Source organism: Carassius gibelio, chromosome A20, assembly GCF_023724105.1.
Source record: "Carassius gibelio isolate Cgi1373 ecotype wild population from Czech Republic chromosome A20, carGib1.2-hapl.c, whole genome shotgun sequence".
Lineage (NCBI taxonomy): Eukaryota > Metazoa > Chordata > Actinopteri > Cypriniformes > Cyprinidae > Carassius > Carassius gibelio.
The window spans coordinates 2,822,514-2,845,628 of NC_068390.1; the positions used below are offsets into that span (position 1 = coordinate 2,822,514).

The window sequence follows — 23,115 nt, forward strand, 5'->3', positions numbered from 1 at the left end:
GTGGTGACGAGAGAACAAACTTTTTTCCGCAATTTTGAATTTGCTGACTATGTTCTCAATGTCAAATGCAGAAATGGTAATTATGAGTTCATGACCTCAAAGTTGGATTATTGTTATGTTTTGTTGTGTGGTTGTTCTACATGCTTAATAACAAAGTCCAGTTGGTCCAAAATGCAGCAGCAAGAGTTCTCACTAGAACCAGGATTTATGACCATATCAGCCCGGTTCTGTCAATACAACACTGGCTCCCTATTAAAACAGTGTATAGATTTTAAAAGCCTACTAATTAGTACTTATAAAGCTCTGAATGGTTTAGCACCTCAGTACATGAGCAAACTCTTATTGTATTATAGTCCTCCACAGGGGAATCATTGTTTAGAGGTATAACCAATACCTCTCAAGATTTCAAGAGGTCTGATAAAGTCTCAACAAGTTCCAACCAAAACTGTACTGTCCTTCTGGTGGCTCCATGCACTTTAGCTGTGGTACACTCCAAAAGAGCAATGTCCAGCAGATAGGACATCCAAGTAGACGTAGCTGGGATAGATGGCTCAAACCAAAGTTTCAGGATAACCTTTTTGTCAGCAGTGAGGGCAGCAGACAAAATCCTCATCTGATTGACAGACAGTGATCGCGAGGGATCATCCAACAAAAGAAAAAGCACTGGATCCTTTTGAATCTGAGTCTTTAGAAGATCAGTCAACATGTCCTGCACAGAGGACCAAAACATCTCAATTCTTTGTTCAGTCCCAGAACTTATGCACATATGTACCTTGACTTGCACTACTGCATAGGTGACAGAAGGGGTCAGGCTTTCTTTTTATTTTATATAAATGATTTGTTTTATATAAAGCCTAGAATTCAAAGGTACAGCATGCACATCCTAAACCTTAAAACTGGGTGCTGGGCAGAAAAGTAGTTGCAAAGGTAAACAATGAGTCCGCACACCAGAAAATGCTCCTTAGCAATTTGGTGAGCAATCATTAAAATTGCTAAGGAGCATTTTCTGGTGTGCGGACTCATTGTTTACCTTTTATATAAAGCCTCTCACTCGCTTCGTTGGTGACACTTCATTTACAGTGCCATTCGTTGACTTGGTCTTTAATCTAGATTTAAAATGACAGAGTGTGTCTGCCTCCTGAACAGTGTTAGATTATTCCAGAGTTTGGGCGCTAAATAGGAAAAGGGTATGCCTCCCTCGGTTGATTTTGATATTCTAGGTATTATCAAATAGCCAGAGTTTTGAGAGTGCAGCGGACGTGGAGGACTATAATACAATAAGAGCAGTGTTGGGCAGTAGCGTCGCTACAAGCAGCGAAGCTACTAGTTTAACTACATTTCTCAGTAGCTTGGTCGTAGCTTCGCTACTTTCTGAATCAAATAGCTTTTCAGTAGCGAAAGTCTTTTTTTTACCAAGTAGCGCGGTAGCTTCCACACAAGCTACATTTTCACAAGCATTTCTAAAGCTCAAACTCAGATCGGGAAATACAACTGCTAAGATCGTTGATCCTGGATCCTTCATCCTGTTCGTGTTTACGGTGGATAGCAACCAAGGGGCAAGGAACTCGACCGGAAGTTGAAGTCGGGTGGGGGCTGCCATCTTTTAGCAGAACTTCACTTGCGTTAGCATTCCCATTGACTCCCATTCATTTTGGCGTCACTTTGACAGCGAATAACTTTACATCTGAGGCGTTTAAAGACTCTGTTTGTCCATTATTTATTTCTAAAGATACACGAAAATGTATAAAGGGCTCCATTACCTTCTATGTTACATTATGGCCCCGTATAAACAGTTTTTGTAAAAAATAGGCTAACGATTGCGTCATAACCACTCGGCTCTCTGTCGCATTACCGTACAGACAGGAGGAGAAGCTCGCAGACAATTAACTTACTATGGCGTACTGGCGTTACATTTTAAAATACTATACAAAATAATTAATCAGAATACTTACTCCTGCTCACTCACGACAAAGAACTCCCCGCTCAAGCTCGCCGTCTCTGCAAGATTAAAGATGGCAGTTTGCACGCACAGCCACTTAGAAGATTTACATCTGTCAGACAGGTTGCTGACGTCGTCAAGCTTCGTTTGAGTCTGCGCGTCAGAAACGGAAGTGCTAAAAAACGCTAAAACTGGGCTTCATTTGTCTCAATTGAGTTCCAATGGGGTCGCTGTGTCCATTTCTTTTACTGTCTATGATAGCAACCAGCCATTTTTATGATGCATTACCGCCACCTTCTGCTCCGGATGGTACCACTCCTTGGCCAGTCACGCAAAAAAATTATTTGATGAAATGATGGCATCGGATGAGGTCGGAGAACAGTTAATACCGAGGAGTGAGTCGCCGTGGCTGTACCTCGACAAGTACATGACACTGACTGAGATAACAGAGAGAAAATATGTTTTCAGATGCTGCTTGTAAAAATTATCAGGGTCCCCCTTACGAAAGGAAAATATATTTACCAATATATTTCTTAAAATATATTGTGATATATTGTAATATATTATTTTCCTTTTTATTTCTAATATTTTATATATTTGAATACATTTAATAATATATTGATGACACATATATTATATAATATATTTCAAAATATACAAATGATTGCCGCTTTCAATATATTGCAATATATTGGAAAAAATAAATATATATAAGAATATATGCCTAATATATTACATGATATTTTCCAATATACTGCAATATATTTTTGTTTCATAAGGGCCAGCCTGGCCATTTTTTTTGTACTGTTTGGAGGTCTTGCATTTTGTTCTGCAAAGTCCTACAGTATATTAAGCATGCCCATGCAACAGGTGCATACACTTACTTGTGCGCACATTGTTAATTACATGTATTTTGATTGTTTTTGTTGCCAAATTGATAAGGAACACAAAAAACTATTAAACTAAACAATTACACCTGCCTATCTGTTTGACTGACAGTATTAAGCACTGAGATAGCATTGACTTGTAATAAAACGTGTTCAACATAAAAATGTAATTTTAAAAGTAGCTTAGATGTAGCAAGCTACTGTTGATGTAGCTTAGCTTGCTACATTTCCCAGGGGGGTAGCTTCAGTGTAGTGAAGCTTCATTTACTGTAGAGTAACTGGTAGTTTAGCTCACTACATTTTCCAAGTAGCTTGCCCAACACTGAATAAGAGTTTGCTCTTGTACTGAGGTGCTAAACCATTCAGAGCTTTATAAGTACTAAGTAGAATTTTAAAATTTATAGTGTTTAATAAAGAGTCAGTACTGTGTTGACAAAACCAGGCTGATATGATCATGAATCCTGGTTCTAGTGAAAACTCTTGTAGCTGCATTTTTGACCAACTGGATTTTGTTTTTTAGTCCAAAACCAAATCACATCAACACCACTCAGATCATACTTCTTACATGAATATTGCCAAAAGCAATATAAACACTCATCAATGACAGAACTTGTGATCAAAATCATAATTCCGGTCTCAATTCACTCTCAGAAAGTATGATTACAGCTCTTCATCATGGGTTGAGAGACAATCACTTTCAAAACACAGTTCAAAATAAATAATTATAGAAATGATCCCTGAAAATATAGTCTTAACTTCATATCTCAACTCAAACGGAATTCCATTCTGAAGCACCGCCTCCTCTCAGATGGTTTGCACAGTTGATTTCTATGGGTTTAACATTCGTGTGATGCTTTTTTTTTGCACACACTTCAGAGCTAAAAGCATGTTTAAGTTGCCACAAGTCGATGATATCGCTGGAAATTAAGTGTCCCCAACTAAGCGAGCGAGAGGTGGTTGCGGCAAGGAACCAAAACTCCATCGGGGACAGAATGGAGAAAAACCCATGTGAGAAACCAGTCTCAGTCGGGGAGGCAGATCTTCTCTGGCCAGATGATCCAGCAGGTTGACCCATGCTGTAGAAAAGCTAGATTGTGCCAGGGGCTCACCCACCTAGAAATTTTTAATGTTCTAGGAACGTTTTCAGCGGCAAGTTTTATTTTAGTTCCTAGAATAGTTAGGATAACATCCTCTAAACACATTCTAAAAATATCTATCGATAAAATTGTTACAACATTATCCTCTAACATTCTAAGAAAGCTTCCCATCACACTAGATGTGGACTGACAGTGCTCAAAAGTCAAATGTTGGTTGAAAGTGAAAACCCAACCTCTGTTTGGTGTCAAACTCTAACGTAAATAACTCCGAAAACAGTATTTATTTCTGTCATAAATGTAAAAAAGTTCTTATACAGATTAACAGATGTGTTGATCGTTTATTGAAAATAATAGTTTAGTTTGACATAACCACTATGGTAATCAGTACTTAGGCAATATGACTCTTTTCAGTCTTTCTGTTCGTTTATCTGTTGTTACTATATTTGTTACAGCAAAAACAGTGAGAGAAAAATGTAATGGTTACTTGCTGATATAAAAACTTTCATCATGCAGTGATCTGATCAACTGGTTTTATCTGAAGCTGAATCTATGCTATTAACTTAATATTAATTTTAACATTAATGAACTAGAGAATTCTTAGACACACAGAGACCTCAAGAATTACTGTATGAATCTCAACAATGGTGAGATTCTTCATGCCGCAATGCATTCTGGGTAACATGGATGAGTTTTGTATGATGTACCCAGAATACACTGCAGCATGAAGCTTGTCACCATTGTTGAGATTCATACACTGAATCTTGATGTTTGTGTGACAAAGAAAATGCATATACACAGTTCAGAGTCTCAGGCAGTTGAGCTTTTAAGTTATTTTAATAAGTAACTAACTCCATACATTAGATTGGGAGAAAACAGGTAACCGGACCACATACGTGATGATGTATTGCTCATTAGCAAGCAACCAGTGTCGTTTAATCACATTTTTTCTTGCCTTTTTTGCTATAATAAAGATTACAGCAGCTAACAAACAGCACTGACAAGTCAAGTGTCAAATTGCACCAACACTTACCACCATTATGATGTTCTAATAATGTTATTAATAAACATTTTTAGAAATTCAGGGCGATATAGGTCGTCTCCAGGTGCTGATCCACAATCTGAGTTGGATACGCACTGGATCTGGTGGCTACGGTAACCTGGGAATAAGAAAGAAACAGACTAATATTAGCGTAGATGCAATTCTTCTTATGATGTAACAAGTACATTGTGTGTTATTGGAAGTGTTCCCAGTTCCGGTCTACCTATTTACTGCAGCCTAACAATCCGGGGTTTCTGAAGGCACTGCAGGGAGTTTGTCAGTTTAATGAAAAGCTAGCAATGAATTAAATCATAAAAATGTCAAATAAATAAATAAAATAAATTATTTTAAAATAACACAAATAAAATACTCCCTAAAAACTACATCATGTTTACTCGTGTCTCATGTGACCAAGAGAACCATTAACATGCAAATGTGATACTAAATTATGATGATGATTATTTTTTTTTTTAATCTCAAGGGCACTTAAAGTAAATATATAAGGTGAAATAAAATTTATTTTACCAAATAAACTTCCATGTAAATAAAAATTAAATGAATTTGTGCAGTTTATTGTGTTTAAATACAAAAGCCTTTCAAAGACTTAATGCATGGTTAAATAACCCACTGAGCGATAATTCAAGTTAATATTAATGTGTTCATCAGTAGCTGATGCAGTGTTGAAACACTTTGAATTTTTGTTAATCCAGTGTGGCCACCTGTCTATAGTGACCAGTTGTGTGAATGTCCATAAAACTGGAAGACATTCTGAGTGTTTGCAAGCTGTTTTAGAAAGGAGCATTTAAAAGATGAAAATGAGGAAGGGAGAATCAATAAAGTATGAATAATATTTAGGCATTGTGTGATTAATATGCAATCATCTAATCAATAAAAAAGGAACTTGATACTGATTAGGAGTATTTTAAAATTTAATTTAATCTAATTGCAAGTACTTCTTTTGTAATCCTATTATGTTATGTAGTATCAGTTACTACCCAGCTCTGCATATATATGTATATATTTATAACACAACGAACGAACACACACACACAGACACACACGAACACACACACACACACACACACACACACGTTTGTTTTTGTGAAAAGTGGGGACATCCCATAGACGTAATGGTTTTTATAATGTAGAAACTGTATATTCTATCATCCTTCACCAACCCTACCCCTAAACCTAACCCTCACAGGAAACATTTTTACTTTCTCACAAAAACTCATTCTGTATGATTTATAAGTGTTTTGAAAAATGGGGACATGTCCTCATAAGTCACCCTCTCCTTGTAATACCTGTGTCATACCCATGTCATTATACAGAGCTGTGTCCTGATATGTCACAAAAACATGCCCACAAACACACACACACACACACACACACACACTATAACGAGCACACGTCGCTTTTTTATAATACAATCTGTGTGTGGATGTACGTTTGTATTTTCAATGGGAAAACACCAGAGTGCGCTGTTTTCTATTTATTCTAACAAAAAAGGCATTAAAGATCAAAAGTATTAGACATAATTTCAGATAATCAAAAAAACCCATTGTGTTTCATGAAGCAATAGCATTTTGTTCCGCGTAATTACCGGATGAAGCCAACACCACGACCCTACCAAGCGTGACGTCACAATGGAGCGTGGACTTCATCCCGGGAGCCGAGGCTGATCAACATCCGGGCCACCGGGACTGAGTTCATATGAATGCCTGCACACTTTACTGACTGCACGGGCGGAGAGCTACGGAGGTGAGTCTCATCTGTACCGTTACTTGGGCTTCGCTCTTTGTTTTAAGTTGAACGCGAGGGTTTTTGGCTCATTGGAACCAAGCGGGAATCAGATACTTGTTAGTTTTGACAAAGAAAAAGTGTCCAGTTAGTATTGCGAAGCAAAACACAGGAAATCATCCCAGCAGGAGCGCGTCTTGGCTCTGTGCTGTGTGCTTATGATGTGCATGTGTGCGCGTGCTGTTCTGATTCTATGACTGATGCATGTAACGTTACTGTCAATCTCTGTGGTCAGCTGATGGTCAAGGCTGCTTTACATCAACGCAAGGCGTCTATGCATCTATCTTCAGTCTGTTCAGATGTGTACGACCATCCATTAGGCCTTTACTTTAGAAATACATCAAACTTCTAGAAATTGCATTGTATTGTCTAGTATTTATTCTCCCGAATGATCATAAAAGCCGAATGCATCCATGGATGTTGTTAAGTAGGGTTTTTTTTTAACTAAATTTCTTTACATGTTACTCGTCCTGTAGGTTTTACAGTCACACAACTGTCAGTGTGTATGGAATAGGACATTTGGGAACAGCTGAAAGCAAGCACACGTTGTTATGCTCTGGTGTGTGTGTGTGTGTGTGTGTGTGTGAGAGAGAGAGAGAGAGAGAGACGGTCTGACCACAAAGACACACCTTCAGGTGCAGCTGTCTGGGAGTCACTTGCACTTTAAAGACATTTCTGTAATCTGTGCCATACTTAAATCTGCAGGCCTTTAATTATTAATATGAACTGTTATGTTGGTTCAATATATTTGACTGGATAATGGTTTTTTGGTACAATGAAATCTTGCATTCTGGTCCACATCTATCCAATCAATCACAGGTTGACTGAACCAGGTCCTGCTGTACTTCTTTGTACTTTTTCACTTGGAAGTACGTCACATTTTTGGTGTTGATTTGGTGTTGTTATTTCTCACACAGCTATCATAATTATTTATGTTTTTTTTTTTGTAATTTCTGAAAAAAAAAAAAACTTTTCTTATTCCTACACTGTCATTAATACTTTAATACTTTTTGTTATAACAAGGCAAGGTTAGTTCAGGTTAAAGAATGTACATGTATACCATAATTCATGATATTTTGTAAAATTGTAAAATGTTGTATATTGTAAAATACCTTTTACCTTTTTAGATCTGGACACTAACATGTAGTCAAGGTGTAAGGGAAATATGATAGTACATTAAAATTAAATTAGTAAATTAAATTCAGGCTTTTCTTGAAAATCCACTTTTTAAAGTATTAATACAAAGAGTATGATTCCATGAAATTTGGCATTGGTTTAAGCAAGAGTTTCCCTTCCTTTTTATTTATTTATTTTCATCATAGACACTCATAACACATCTTTGACCTACAAGTATACAACTAGCACAAGGACGCCGGGACCTCTGCTACTGTGGTATTACTGTCTTTTCTGTACTATTGACATTCATTACTTATCATTGACAGCATTCAAATATATCCTCCCTAAATAGAAGATAACCATAGCAACTCCACATTGGTGGCTGCTGTCCTACAGAGTTATGGCAAATTTTTCTGACAAGCTTTTGTAAATCTGTACATCATTGTTTACACCTTAACTGATGCTTCAAGTTTATTACAAAAATTATTATTATTTTTTTTGTGAATGTGTTCCAAAACTTGTTGGCTGCCTACATAGGCAGTATTATCATAGACATGTTTTGGGCCTTGGAAATGCACTGAACTTTATTTGGGGTACAGATGTACATTTACTTTCCCTAACAAGATTCACATACATTGTATGGACAAACGTATTGGGACAGCTGATCATTTCTCCAACACGGAATTTAATGACATTGCATTCTAAATACATTGACATTGATATGGAGTTGGTCCCCATTTTGCAGCTATAACTCCTTACTCTCTTCTGGGGAGGCTTTCTTCAAGATTTTGTAGTGTTTCTGTGGGAATCTTTGCCCATTTATCCTGTAGATTTGTGAGGGCAGTCTCTGATGTTGGATGAGAAAGCCTGACTCAAAATGTTTTTTCCAATTTCAAAGGAGTCAGGGCTCTGTGTGTTAAGTTCTTCCACACCTAACTCATCCAACCATATCTTTAAGGACCTTGCTTTGTGCACTGGGTCTTAGTCATGCTGGAATAGAAAAGGGCCTTCCACTTTCCAATAATACAATAATCTCTCGCCTCACTCATACTGGAACCATGCTTTACATTTCCTGTCTCTGGTGTTTCATATCGATCACAAGTCCAGAATGGAGCACCTCAAGGCTCAGCACTAGGGCCGTTACTTTTCACGCTTTACATGTTACCCCTCGGGGGATATCATCAGGAAACATGATGTTAGCTTTCACTGTTATCCTGATGATACTCTGCTCTATATTTTCTCTATAACATACCAATTTGTAAATCTAATGAAATTGTTAATATAAAAACCTTGGTGAGGAGTAATTTCTTGCTGCTAAATTCTGAAAAAAACTGAGGTGTTAATTATAGGACCTAAACACTCTCCATGTAATAAAGTCAAATTAACATATTTTCCAAGCCGATATTATAACATTAAACCATGTTTCATTTTATTTTAAGTGAGTGGAAAGATGACATGAAGCGGCCCATGGTTAACTGCACTGAGAACACATGAGCACACATGTCCTACATGCAGCGTCTGATCGGGCAAAAATTTGCAGGATTTTTTCATTATGATGATGACTTACATTCATTTAACACATTTTTTTATTATTTTACACACTGTATTTTAACTTAAGCGCTGCAAGCCATGCTCATTTTCTTTTGTCATCGTTTATACGAGGTGTGTGCTGCCAGACACGGACAGATTCCCTGTTGGCAAAACCACTACTTTAGAAGAATTCCTTAAGTTTATTGCTGTCACTGTGGCAGCCAACAACAGTGAAGTGAGGTAACGAGTGGCCAAGTATGGTGTCCCATACTTGGAATTTGTGCTTTGCATTTAACACATCCACATGCACATGCACATGCACATGCACAAACACAGTAGTGAACACACACCGGCGCGCGGGGAGCTGTTGGAGGTTCAGTTCTTGTTCAAGGGTCTCACCTCACTCATGGGTGTTGAAGGTGGAAGAGAGCATAGGTAGGGCTGGGACAACGCGTCGAGGTCATCGATGACGTCGACGCAACACTGTGCACTTTTAATATTCAGTTATACTGAAAAAGTTTCAGATTAATTGATTCAAAAGTGACAGCTGTGTTTGTTTAGGTCTTGTCAGGCTTTTGTGTGTGGATGAACAGACCGGTTACATTGTGTGACCTTTCTGCTGGCAAACAGGTTGTGGCACAAACTCTAGATGATTAGAAGAACTTCATGTAAAGAAATAAAGTCATTAACCGTTCTTTGTCAAAAACGTAGCACAATTATTTTGCGAATTGCTTGTCTTTCATGCGTGTATCTTACGATGTAGAAACTGATTAACTTTTTTCCCAGTGCTGTCGCACCACAGTCAGGTCTTTTACATTCATCTGAGAGTTTGACCTGTGATCGCAGGAAATAGTCAATCTTTAAGCCAGCTTGAAAATCACTGAATACTTCAGCTCTCAGATTAAACTAATAAGGAAGCTGCTAGAAAGGTTTGTGTTGATCTCCACCTGTTCTGTTGTCATTGTGCGGGCCTTCATAATGTGACAGACACCCTACAGGCCTTTGTGTTGAGTCTGGCTCATCACTGCATGACTGAAAATCAAGTTCTGCAGCTGTGCAGATGTTCATAGAGTTTCTGAAAAATATAATGTAAGCAAAGAACTCTACTTCTAAGATTTATAGTTTGTTTGGTGAAATATCATTTAGGCACAATAATGTGTAGCACTATTATGCAGCTATTGGACAAATGCTGGCAGCTGGAATTCCATTCAGCCAATAAAGCATCAACTAATTGTACTGTAGTAAATTTAGCCAGAAGTAGTTCTTTGGGTTCACTTGATGGGATGAGAATAAACATTAGCTGAACTTCTTTATTGCTGGTGTTGTTGTGCAGTCGACACAGAGTCCTCTGATGATCTCGTGCACTTGTCTCAGGAGAGAGTGATGGCATTATTTAAAAAGCAAGTATTGATTGAAAAACATGGTTGAATTTGTTGGTGACACTTTTTCTACTAATTAACAATTTTTTTCACTTAAATTGTATTCATAATTCCTTGAATATAAATTAGCTTGTATTCATTTGTTTCATCAGATGTTTAATCAGCATTAGTACACAGTAAATCTGGTTTAGTGCACTGGAATGACCTTTACAGGAACCACACACTAGTATGCTGGGGCAATAAATGAACGAATCAGTTATGATTTACTGTACAAACATGAAGCAATATCACAACGTATACGTAACTGGGTGAGTTGTGATTTAAGTGTTACGCAGTACAAAGTGTTTACAAACAATCATGACACAGTATCGTTTTCAATACCTATAGTAATAATAATAAAAGAATAAAGGGGATACATGTAACATGTAGTTCAATCCTGAAAATGTTAGCCCATTTTAGAGACATAAATATTGGCTAAAACAACTTGTTTCAGTTTTTGATGCATTGATACACAATATTGCTGATGTGCACCTCTTAAAATATGATCATGTGTAAACCAACTCATTGCCATGCATTATTTTCTAACAGATGAATCATTGATGGGCTTGATCTTGCTTTTTTGCATACGTGACCCTGAGGTGATGTAAAGTAATATAGACCAGCAAGATAACATCATTTTCATCTTGTGATACTGATATTCTAATTAGGTTAATGAGCACTTTTTTATTAGTTAATTAGCTAAATTTCATTTAGTTTTTGATAATGAGTGTAATGACATGTAATGTAATCACAGAACATGGTGCCTTGTGGTTTGAGTTTTGTAACAGACACAAACAGCCAAATTCTGATCCCTAGTTCACTTCCGAGGGATCCTGCATCCTCTAGGACCTCAAGTCAACTTGCTGATTCAGAGTCAACACGGCTTGAATTCCCATTAAAAAAAGAAAAAAAGAAAACCGCATTCTAAAAAAAGACCTAAATAAAGGCTCATCATTGTCTGTGTACTATGTTGACATTTACATATGTAAAACATACTTTTGCTTGTGGATCAAACAGCTCTTTGTATGTAGCTCATGTAGTTTAGCTTGTAGTAGTAGTAGTTTTGTCTTTTGAAATAGTTTTTCATCAGTTTAGACTGATCATGCCACTAAAGTCTTGAGCAATGATGCAGATAATTCAGATTTGTGTCATGGGAATAGATTACATTTTAGAATATATTCACATAGAAAGCAGTTATTTTAATTATAATAATATTTCACTATGTTTGTGATCAAATAAATGCAGATGTACTGAGCAAATCACAAGAGTGTGTTGAGAATGGCCTCTAAATAATTGCAATGTCATTACAGTGCACAAGAAGGGCAGACAGTCTGAGAAACTGAGACGTGTGAAGATAAGTCTAGTCCTGACATTCATCTGAGGTCATGTTGCACCTCTCATCCTGAATCAACGCCTCCCCTGTTTACTGTAATAGAATAACAATGAGTGAGTTTTAGTGTTGTCCAGAGTACTGATGTTGGTACCAGTCTGTACTGAAATTTATCAAATGTGATGATACCAGCATTTCCTGCCAGCATTATGAGCGCTGTTTGGATTCTCAAACACCTCTGATTGGCCGTTGTGTTCTTGTGCTCAACAGCTCTGTCTGTGATTGGCTACACTGATCAGCGCTGTCAGCAGATCCCTGGTATATCTGCTCATAGACAGACACTGCTCTCAAACGTCTGCGGAAGCACTCGGTACTTTTGACAACACTAGTTTATATACAGCTGATGGTGGAGATGGTGTTATCAATTTAAACATATGCTCCGCTTTTATTGTTTTATAGGAGAGAAATCTGTTCCAGTCATCTATTCAGTTTGATCATGACTTTCATTTTGTAGGAAAGGAGCAGCCTTTCAATTTCTGATTTATTTCTTTTGGGGGGGGGGGGTAATGCAACTGTTTTCATATCTTGATGAGGAAGAAAAAATTATTATTATTATTATTATTATTATTATTACATTCAGTGAATATAGTTTTTATACAAATGCTAGTGAAATTTGAAAAAAACAGTAAAATGGTGAATTTATAAAATGAAATTAAGAGCCACAGGCCCGTATTTTATTTTTGTATAGGGTCCTTTTTTAAACATTAATAGGGCCATATAAAATGTTCTTCTTAATTTTTCTGGTAATCAGATGAAGGCATAAAACTATTTAATTGATCCCAATCAAGTGAAAATCCTTTTTTTTTTTTTTTTTTGAGGTTTACTGTTAAAATAAAAAAGAAAACAAATGTGATTATTCCTTGTAAAAATAAAGAATTATCAATATTTATTAGTAGTAGTAGCATTGTTGTCACATTGAGTCTTAAGACTGCTAAATAGTCATATTTTTGTCAGATTCTTCACGTTTAAATAAACTTTTATTTTAACAGTTTGCCGTGAGGACCTTGAGGCTGCTGTGAATGTGATATGTGGGTAGTTTTGTCAAATTAAACAATTCGTGAAAATCATGTATTCATAGTGAGACGACAGAAAACACTGTGAGGGTCGTCCGTGCTTGTGGAAACAAACCATTCATGATGTAAAAATTATGGCAGCTTTCCGCGTGATGTCAAATGCTTCAACAGATTTGTAGCATTGCAAATCACGCTTTGTTCTTGGTTCTTGTCAACAGTATCTCCGCCATGATGAGCACTGAATGAGTGACAGACTGAAAAAGACACATTAATCAGATCTTCTTTTAAATGTTTGCTGAAATATCGGAAAAGATCGATTCATGACTTTTGAGAATCGGTATCAAATCGACGTCATTTGAAAAGAACGATTAATCGAAAAATCTTTTTTTTTTTTTTTTTGCCCAGCCCTAAACCCAACTCACAAGACTTTATACAAAAACACAAGACAATTACTAAAGTGACATTTATAATTCAAAATATTAACAAAAACTAAAATAGTATCTCAGAGATAATAAAATAAAACTTATATATATATAATTTGTTTTTATTTATAAAAAATGTTGTAATTGTTTACTTGATGGTTACACCACAAAATAACTTTTATTGAAAACTGTAGAAAGCTTTTGCCAGACCATATAAAATGAACACAAGCACAGAGTACATTCTGAAGAAACTGGCACACATGGTTAACTAGATTTTTCCCTTATCTTTATCATGGCCGTTTTTTATGTCATTGACCGATAAATGGAAATGACTATACAGCAACACGAGAACAGGAAGAAATGATGGGTTCAGTTTGTACAGATCCAGTTGTACTCAATACATTTTACAACATTGACAATAGGTTACTTTGTGAACTTTGGCCTTCATTTTTGGGCCTTTTTTCTGGTCTTGAGCTTGAAGAAAAGAGTTGTTGTTGCAACATTTCAAAGAGCGTGTTTGATAGCATATATACATATTATTATTGAAATGACCCAGAGATTGGATGCTATTAAAGTCTCCATGAGTCTGAAATTGGATGAGGGAGGTGACCGTGTGTTGTGGGACAGGTGAGTTCACAGGTCCAGTTGGTGGGTAGTTTTGTAGTGATCTTGTTTTGGTTCCTCTTTGCGCTGCCAAACTGGTTTCTGGAGAACTGATGAAGGGCTTGCACAGAAGGCACAATAAACATCAGGTGTCTGCTCAGTTTGGCATCAGTGATGCATTTTCAGGTCCTTGTTTTTGACCTGAATGTGGGCCAATGCTCTGGAAATGTGACCTAGCTGTCCAGGATGCCCTTCTAGTATCTGTAGTAGTCAAACTTGGCTGAAGAATTTTCTCCTTCACTGTTAACTGTGAGAACACAGGATGTTTATTGACCTTGTCAGGAAGGACACACCTACCACACATAAATCTGAGCCAGCTCTGCCACACTGCCATTGCTCAGATGCAATAACTGCAGTGATGTCTTTTACTTGTCGAGATGTAGTAAGCTTTATGAGACCTTATGACTTCAGATTCAGAGTAATAGATCACTTTGCTTGAACTGACAGAAGGTGGAAAATCGGACAGTTTGTAAAGACTCCATAAAATTGAAATCTGTTTTGTGGCTTTTATTCCATGTCTGTTAGTTTTTTGTGTTTCTTGTTACATGTCCAAACCAGTTGCAGTATGATGATTCATAAGCTATTAGTCTAAAGTGAAAAGTCTATAGACTAATAACTGCCAATCAGAAGGTGTCTTCTGCTAATGCTATTGCATATCGTAAACCCACGCCACGGCACTTGTTGCATATTACTGTTACAGCTGTTTAGAAAAAAAAGAAAGGCAAATACACCTTTTTATTTATCAAGAGTCGCATCATGTTGTGCCTGGTTAGGATGTAGTGTTGTACAAAATTAAACTTTAGCATAAATAAGTCCATCATGGTTTACATGGATTACATGTTTGTTTGTTCAGTTTTTTTTAAAGGATCTTTTCTTAAAGGAAATCAAAGTTAAATATGAATAAACGGACTACTTGCACTGAGCCTCATGAGTCGTGACTAGGGATGGGTACCGAAACCCAGTATTAAACTGGCCCCAGGGCTAAATTATGAAAGACCGTAGTATCAGTAAGATCTGATGGATCTCATGCGCCGAGGAGGCTGTCAGTCACACACACACACCACAACGAATAAAATAAATGTAAAATCTCCCTGGTTTGCAAATATGTTAATCTTTCTTCAAAATAATGGCTAAAGATTCCTTTTGCAGCCTACCTACATGCCCCACCCGTGTTGCTTTGTACCATTGTATGTTCTTTAGCAGAGATATATACTTTATTTAATTTGTTTTACATTCATTTGTTTTTGTATAATAGCTATTTGTTCAAACATGGCTGTTTTTTTTGCACTACAAATAATTGTTTTATTAATTTTACATAAAAAAAATAAAGAAATGTTTGTTGTTGTAACATTGTAAAAAAAAAAAAAACCCAAACACAACACAAAGTACCGATAAGAATACCGTTAAAGTACCGGACCGTTAAGCAGTATCGGTAAGAGTAGTAATACCATTAAAACCTTAACGATGCCCATCCCTAGTCGTGACACACTTTGCTTTACTTTACTTTACTTTACTTTAGACTAGTCCCATTTGTAAGGTCCGTGCACTCTAAGGAAGGTCTCCAGTGCTGGCTGACAGTTTCTCACGTGTTCGCTCTCAATAACCAGCGGTTATGACCAGTACTATGACTAGCCCCCCATAGTTAATGCAACTGATTACAACTTAACTAAAGTCAAGCGGTTAGTCAGAAATCTAGAATCTCACCTGAGATATAGTATGCACCTAACCCTGGACACAGATTTATCTACTTGAGAAAATTATTTCAGAGTAATTCAGAATAAACCAAATGTAACAATTTATTTTAAGTCAGGTAAATATGGATTATGCCAATTACATAGCCAATTCAGAGATATCAAATTAATACAAGACATCAAATTATCAAAGATGAATCTAAGAGTAAAAGATGCATACCTGACTTTTAGTGAAATGTACAGTGTAAACACACTTCATACCACAGGCTCATTCCAGCTACAGAAGGCCCTGATCCTCTTGCAACATTTACTTAAGTATCTCAAATAGGGATGCACGATATTGGATTTTGGCCGATATTCGATATGCCGATATTTTCAAAATAATTTTGGCCGATGCCGATACCGATATCGATATATATACAAATATATACTGATATATTTAAACTTTAATTTTACTGAAGAGAAATCCATGTATCTCTTCTGTACTGATTCTACCATAAATTTATTATTTTACAAATGTAGACAGACATTCACATCTGAAAAACAGGTCAATTATTTCACTTGGAGAATATCGGTTTGGCTCATCGGCAGAAATATTCATATCGGCCGATACCGATAATGGTCATTTTAAGCTTTTATCGGCCGATACCGATATTGTGCCGATATTATCGTGCATCCCTAATCTCAAACCAAGACAAACATCCACCGACATGGAGAAAGGAACTAACAATAAGGCTTGGGCGTCATGCTCGTGACGTCATTACTTGGTGTGGCCGCCATGTTGATGGTCTCCTTTACTGCTACTCGGACTACTGCGCAGTGTTTAGCCGTACTCCCTCTCAGCCGTGTGTCTTAATTTGATTGAACAAAAATCTATTTCAACCATGGTAAACCATTGCTGTATTGTGGGGTTTAATAGTGCAACACATAATCGCCATGGGGAATGCAGCGCAGCATTTGATCATTGCATTGATCATGTTATCTCCTCTTGAGACAAAAGGCATTTTGCATAAAAGACACTGAGGAATGGCACACCCTCTACAATGAGCAAAATATCCCTTAACTCTTAGGATCTTTGTCACCTTTTAGTCTACTTCTTGTAAAATTGAGACCATTGTACCAGTCGCCCTTAGACAATTCAAATGACACCAAACATGACTGTAAATATTACTTGCATTAATGTAGAACATTATACTATTGACTATTTTGAGTTAACCAAGTGGAGGGAGGATGGGTAAGGAAGGGGATGAGAAGGAACTGATAACATATGTGAGAGAGGTGTTTCCTGCACTTCCACTCTGTGGGGTGTCTCGAAGATGATTGTTTATGTTTGTATTGTCTGTTTCTCAGGAGATCAAAGTATCTTAGGCTCTTTCATCCTTACACTTTGTTTGTCCCTTAAGGACACATTTATTTTGGGCAATACAGGTGAAGCGGCATGATGAGATACACACATCAATGACAACAGTCACACAGTCGTGTCCTTTAAGTTAGAGTTGAACAGCCTTGTAGACAAAGGAACAAGATAATTTTTATAAAGATTATATCTAGACCTTGGAATACATAAATGTCATCCAGATGGAATTGTTCGAATTCTGGATAAAGCGCATGCGAATTTCCTTTTCCTTTTCATTTTCCTTGCCTGTTTAAAAATTATTTTGTTAAATGTAGAAGATTGGAGTAAATCCCCGGACAAACCACTTTCATTGCCCTACACACCAGACAGTTCAGCTGAGAGCTAAGAGTAGCTGTCAAATTACTGAACCAGGTCGCTATATCATACAGAAACATGGATTCAACACAGGGCTGACAAAACAGCAACATGGACCTCCGAGCAACTCCAAAAAGTCTGAGCCTTTTTTTGTTGCAACTTTCAACAAAGATTATCCATGTTATGCTTCTCCCATGCAATTTTATTATTGATAAGCAAGCCTAAGTATTTGTATGAAGTAACCTGTCTAATGGGCTCGTTGTTAATCATGATAGGTGAGTGGTTGCCTACTAATTTGGGATCAAAAATAATTTCCTCTGATTTTCTAACATTAATTACAAGACTTTGTTCTTTAATCCATGTAACAAAGTTGGCAATCTCTTTAGTGTAATATTGTAAATAATTGTGCAATATTCCCTGGTTGGTGAACCCTATATTCATTGTGTACAGTGTAAATAAGAGTGGTGAGCATACAGAGCCCTGGTGGACACCAATACTAATGGACCTATACTCAGAAAGAGTCTGATTGATTTTGACTTGTTGAGTTCTACCAGTAAGTAAAATATGGAACCATCTGGTGTTATATGGATAACCAGCAATACTATTTGGTTTGGAGAGCATCTTAAAAGCAGAGCTCAGATCAAGAAAGAACAGCTTGGCATAAGCCTTGGATCCTCCAGAAGTTTTAAAACATGATGCACCACAGTAAAGATAGTGACATCAGTGCCTCTATTGATTTGGCAAACTGATGATTAAGAGGATCTTTAACCTGTTCTTTAAGCTTCCACACCATAATCTCTCCAAACACTTCATCACAAAGCATGTTAAAGTGACTAGGTGGTAATCGTTATGCTCTTGAGGACCATTTCTTTTTGGAACTGGTATAATAAATGATTTCTTTCAAATATCTTTAATATTATGTAAATGAGTGGACCTCTGAAAAATTAATCTGCAAAGTATTTCAAAATAAAAGCAGAAAGATCATCTGGCCTAGTTGCCTTTTTAATGTCAATACCTTTAAAAACCTTAACAACATCTGTCAAACTCATTTGAGGTTTAAGGACAGAATGGTCAATTCAAAAAAAAAAAAAAAAAAAAACCTGGTACATCACACAGTCATAAGAATGATTAACACTATCATATTAGTTATACACCTTACCAGTTACCCAAAACAACTTTTTTTTTTTTTATTCTGACCAATGTCAGTTAAATCTCTGTAATTCTTACAAGTTTATCTTTTTTATAATTAAGATTTTTCTGTGCCAGTTTTAAAAGTTCAGGGTCCTGTTGTTTAAAACTAGGGATGGGCTGGGCGTTTTCCGCAAATATCACATTCCAATATTTGAGCTCACAAAAAACGAATATTCAAATATTCGTTTATTTTAATTAAGTTTAATGAGACAGACGTTATTTTTCAGCAACATTTATTGTTTCCGTCATTTTTAACAAGCTTACGCACAATAAGCTTGAACATTACACATCTTGTTTTGTAGCTGAAAACCTTTAAAAAATGCGTGCAATTCAGACAGTCTCATGCATACAGATACAGATTCGGGGTAGAATCGCCTAGGGCTGTCAAAATAGCTGAAAAACTAAATTTTTTTTTTTTTTACTTAAGTATGATTGTATTGTAATCGAATTTAAAATGCATAATTCCAGTTAGGGTGAAGAAAAGCTTTTTGCTTTTTGCTTCTCTTCTGAGGCCTCAAGATAGCGCATCGAGCAATACATGACTGAAAAAACAACATAATATTTAAAATAATTTTTATGAAACAATTATTATGAATTAAGTTGCTTAAAGAACTATAAACAAAACAGCGTCATTTATGCATGCATTGTTAAAAGGGGCGGAAAACCAGTCACACAGAATAAATCTTTTCATTTAAAAACATGAGATGCAGTGGGATGGGGAACAAAAACCCAACATAAAGTCTCGAGATAAATTAAATTAAATACATACATTTTACATGTCTTTCTAAACATGCGGCTCTCTTGTGTGACAACTTGGTTTCAGTTTTGATGTAAACAAGATCTTCTCCACATTGATGTTCTCTTTTTTTTTTTTTTTGTAGTGGCTTCAACTGGATAGGCTAACATAACCTTATAATGCAATGCCACATACATCGTCATCGCATCTCGTGCGCCACTGATAAAGATCAAGTATACTTCGGCCGTCTGAACACTTTCTGCATTATGTCCGGACGGTGCGCGTGCAAGAAGTGAAAGATGAGACAGCAGCTACTGCGTGTTGAGCTCGTCCGCCTTTGAAAGTTGTGTAGACACGGCTGTGTGCACGGCAAGATGGAATGGAACACAGACTGTGAAGTACCGGAGCTCATAAGGCAGCTTCCTTATTGCACACCTAAAATTCGAATGCAACGTTTTTGAATTGTTGTTTTTATTTTTAATTCAACGAATATTTGAAATGCGATTTTTTTTTTTTTTGACCGCCCTAGAATCGACTATGCAATTTTTTGTTGTTGTTGACATTTCTAATCGTAAACACAGCCATGTTGAAGCCTGCAGTAAATGTTTTGCATTATGGCAGTCCACTCTGCTTATTGTTTTTTGAAAATGTTGCACTCCTGTGTCTCATAGTGCACGTAACTTCACGCCAATAAATCATCAGAAATATTGAATCTTTACATTCGTCCTGCCTGTTGTCTGTGGATTTATATGGGTCTAACAAGTTAAGCAGTAATGTTAGCTGCCATGTTCTTTCTCTCAAAGGAAAACGATTGGGCCACTTCATCAAATACTTAAGTTGTTATTTCAATAATCATACCATCTCAAAATCACGTGCCACAAGGATTTAAATTAACATATTTCACTAGTAGAAATCATGCAAAACAACTTTATATCTACATAATTTTAGTCACCGAACATAGAGCACGAAGAAAAATGTCCTCTTGAAATGTAGTTCAGCAACCAAACAGACCAAAAGGACGAATTTTGTAATCCACCAATCAGTGCTTTTGTTCTCTTGTTGCTAGGCAGAATTTCTTCTATGGCCAATCACATTAAAGGATGAACAGAGTGAAGTTGAGTTTTTCCAAAGGATTACTCATGATTTTGAGCTCACGACACTTGAAATCTTAAGTTTATGCATTTTGAAGGTAAATTCATTAAATTAACTCATATTTTTAAGTGACAGGGCCAAAATGCTAAATTTTAAGTAATGTTTAGTCAACATTACTTGATTTTTTAAGTCAAGGCAACATTAGGGTTTACAGTGTATATTTGGTGTTATTTGCCGTATAAAACTTTAGACATGCAAAATCGATTTTACAATCGATTCAAAGAACACTTGTCACTCAAATCAAACAGGATTTTTTTCATAAAAGTGACATCCCAAGAAAGCAAAGTAAACGGTCTCTCATTCGTAGGTTGCATTGATACCTAGTGGTGGATGCAAGTAAAACAGTATAACAGTATTTTTTTTTTTCTCACCTGAAATTCATGCAATAAACATGTTTTTGACAAAGATTTTAGTTTGTTTGTGGTCTATATAGCCTGCATCAAAATGAGGTTTGCAATTATGCGCCCTAAGGCACGAGTTGAAGACACAGTCAGTGACATCACGATATGTTAATTTGTTAAATTCATACCTACGTCATCGCCATCACCAATATTTTCCTTTTTTTTTTTTTTTTTTTTTTACATTGATCTATCTACCCTTTTTTTTTATTACTGTTACTGCAAACCAAAATATTTTTAAGGATGGCCTCATTGCTGCATTGCTAAATGATAGCAACTCACCAGGACACTTCACCAACTCTCCACTCATTCTCCTCGGACCACGCATTTAATTGGCTTTGACAGTCATCATTTCTTGGCAATTCCTCATTTGCCCTCTCATGTTTGGCAGGTTCAAAATTATACAGCTGCGGGCCATACATGTTGGCTCTTGCCATCTCTTCTTCATCCCAGTCAGTCGCCATAGTTCTACTAAACTGAGGCTACCTTTCATGTAAAAAAAAACGTTAATACCAAAAACTTAAAAAACTGGTCTTTAAGACCATTTTTGAGACATTTTACAAATGATATACATATCTTGAGTGATTTATGTACCCATTAATCGACAGTGGTGGTTAACCTGCAACATGGGCTTTAAAAGTATGAACTATTAACTTGACCAAAAAAAAAAAAAAGGTTGCATCGGTCAATGCAGAACTGATGCAAAAATACATAGGGTGACAAGATGTTTTTAAAATGTGTTCAGATGCATTCAGAGGTGGAGGCTTGGAGACTTGCACCACAGTCACTCCATTGTTGTATTGGCTGTACTTTGGCTTGTTGTCCTGCAGACAGATTTGTGTTCATTCTGGAGTCTGGGTTATGTGATCTGGATAAAGCACCTCTCTGTGTGTTGCTCCATCTATCTTTCCCTCAGTTGTCGTTAGTCTTTCTAATGAAGCCTACCTCAATATCTCTAGCTCCCAAGTTATTTAATTTCATAAAAAAAATTATTTACAATTACACAATACACAGTGGACTAAATGTTATTGTTGTAAAGTTTGTGGCCATACTAATGATAATTTTAATTCTACAGGAAATGAAGTAAATCCGCTGAGAAACACGCCTTTGAGATTTGAATTTAGTGGTGCTAGTTTTTGCCGTTGTATTCGCCATATGAATTTTAAAGTGAATGGTTATAGGCTTTGTTTGGAAAATTACCAGACATTCAGTTTTGCTCTGTTACTGTGAGACATCAGCAGACAAACATGAACATAAACAAGAATAAATTGTAATTAATATTATTAATTAATATAAATGATAATTTTGTATTATATAATTTTACATCAGTTTCCGAAAGCTCTGATTATATTTTATTTTAATGTTTTGTTTTGTGTTTTTTTTTGATGATACAGTCAATTGTATGACTACAAACACTACAAAATTGTTGAATGTAATTGTTATATTTGCAAAAAATAAAATAATAATTATATATATATATATATATATATATATATATATATATATATATATATATATATATATTAGGGGTGCACGATAAATATCGGCCGATAATTAATGTGCTCTGTGTAGTAACAGCTGTTCTATGTGAAATCACAAACCTGATGTTATTTACCGCTGATTAGATAACCGTCTTTACTGACCAGATGTGCATTAATTATCCGCCGATATTTGTTGTGCACCCCTAATATATATGTATGTGTGTGTGTGTGTGTGTGTGTGTGTGTGTGTGTGTGTGTGTGTCTGTATATTACAATTTCACCACAAAAATTTACGTTTCAATGTGTAAATGTATATATACTATTTTTCCCGATATTTGAACATGGAGCACAAAAACAGTCTTAAGTCTCTGGGGTATAAGTGTAGCAATAGCCAAAAATACATTGTATGGTTCAAACTGATTGATTTTTCTTTTATTCCAA

The 23,115-nt window shown here is 36.2% G+C and overlaps 1 protein-coding gene and 1 non-coding gene across 4 annotated transcripts in view; one reads left to right on the forward strand and one right to left on the reverse strand.

Annotated features, from left to right (window-relative positions):
* Positions 1 to 3,368: 3,368 nt before the first annotated feature.
* On the reverse strand, positions 3,369 to 3,579 carry LOC127939124 (small nucleolar RNA U3). Its single transcript, XR_008148923.1, has one exon. It is a non-coding gene; the product is annotated as a small nucleolar RNA U3 (small nucleolar RNA).
* A 3,013-nt stretch (positions 3,580 to 6,592) lies between these two features.
* LOC127938682 (unconventional myosin-VI) overlaps positions 6,593 to 23,115 on the forward strand; it is a 47,601-nt gene continuing 31,078 nt past the window's right edge. For all 3 annotated transcript variants that reach the window (XM_052535485.1, XM_052535486.1, XM_052535487.1), the window contains exon 1: positions 6,593 to 6,723. In XM_052535485.1, the coding sequence (XP_052391445.1) occupies positions 6,680 to 6,723 (44 nt within the window). In that variant the 5' untranslated portion in view covers positions 6,593 to 6,679. The remainder of the gene's footprint in view (positions 6,724 to 23,115) is intronic.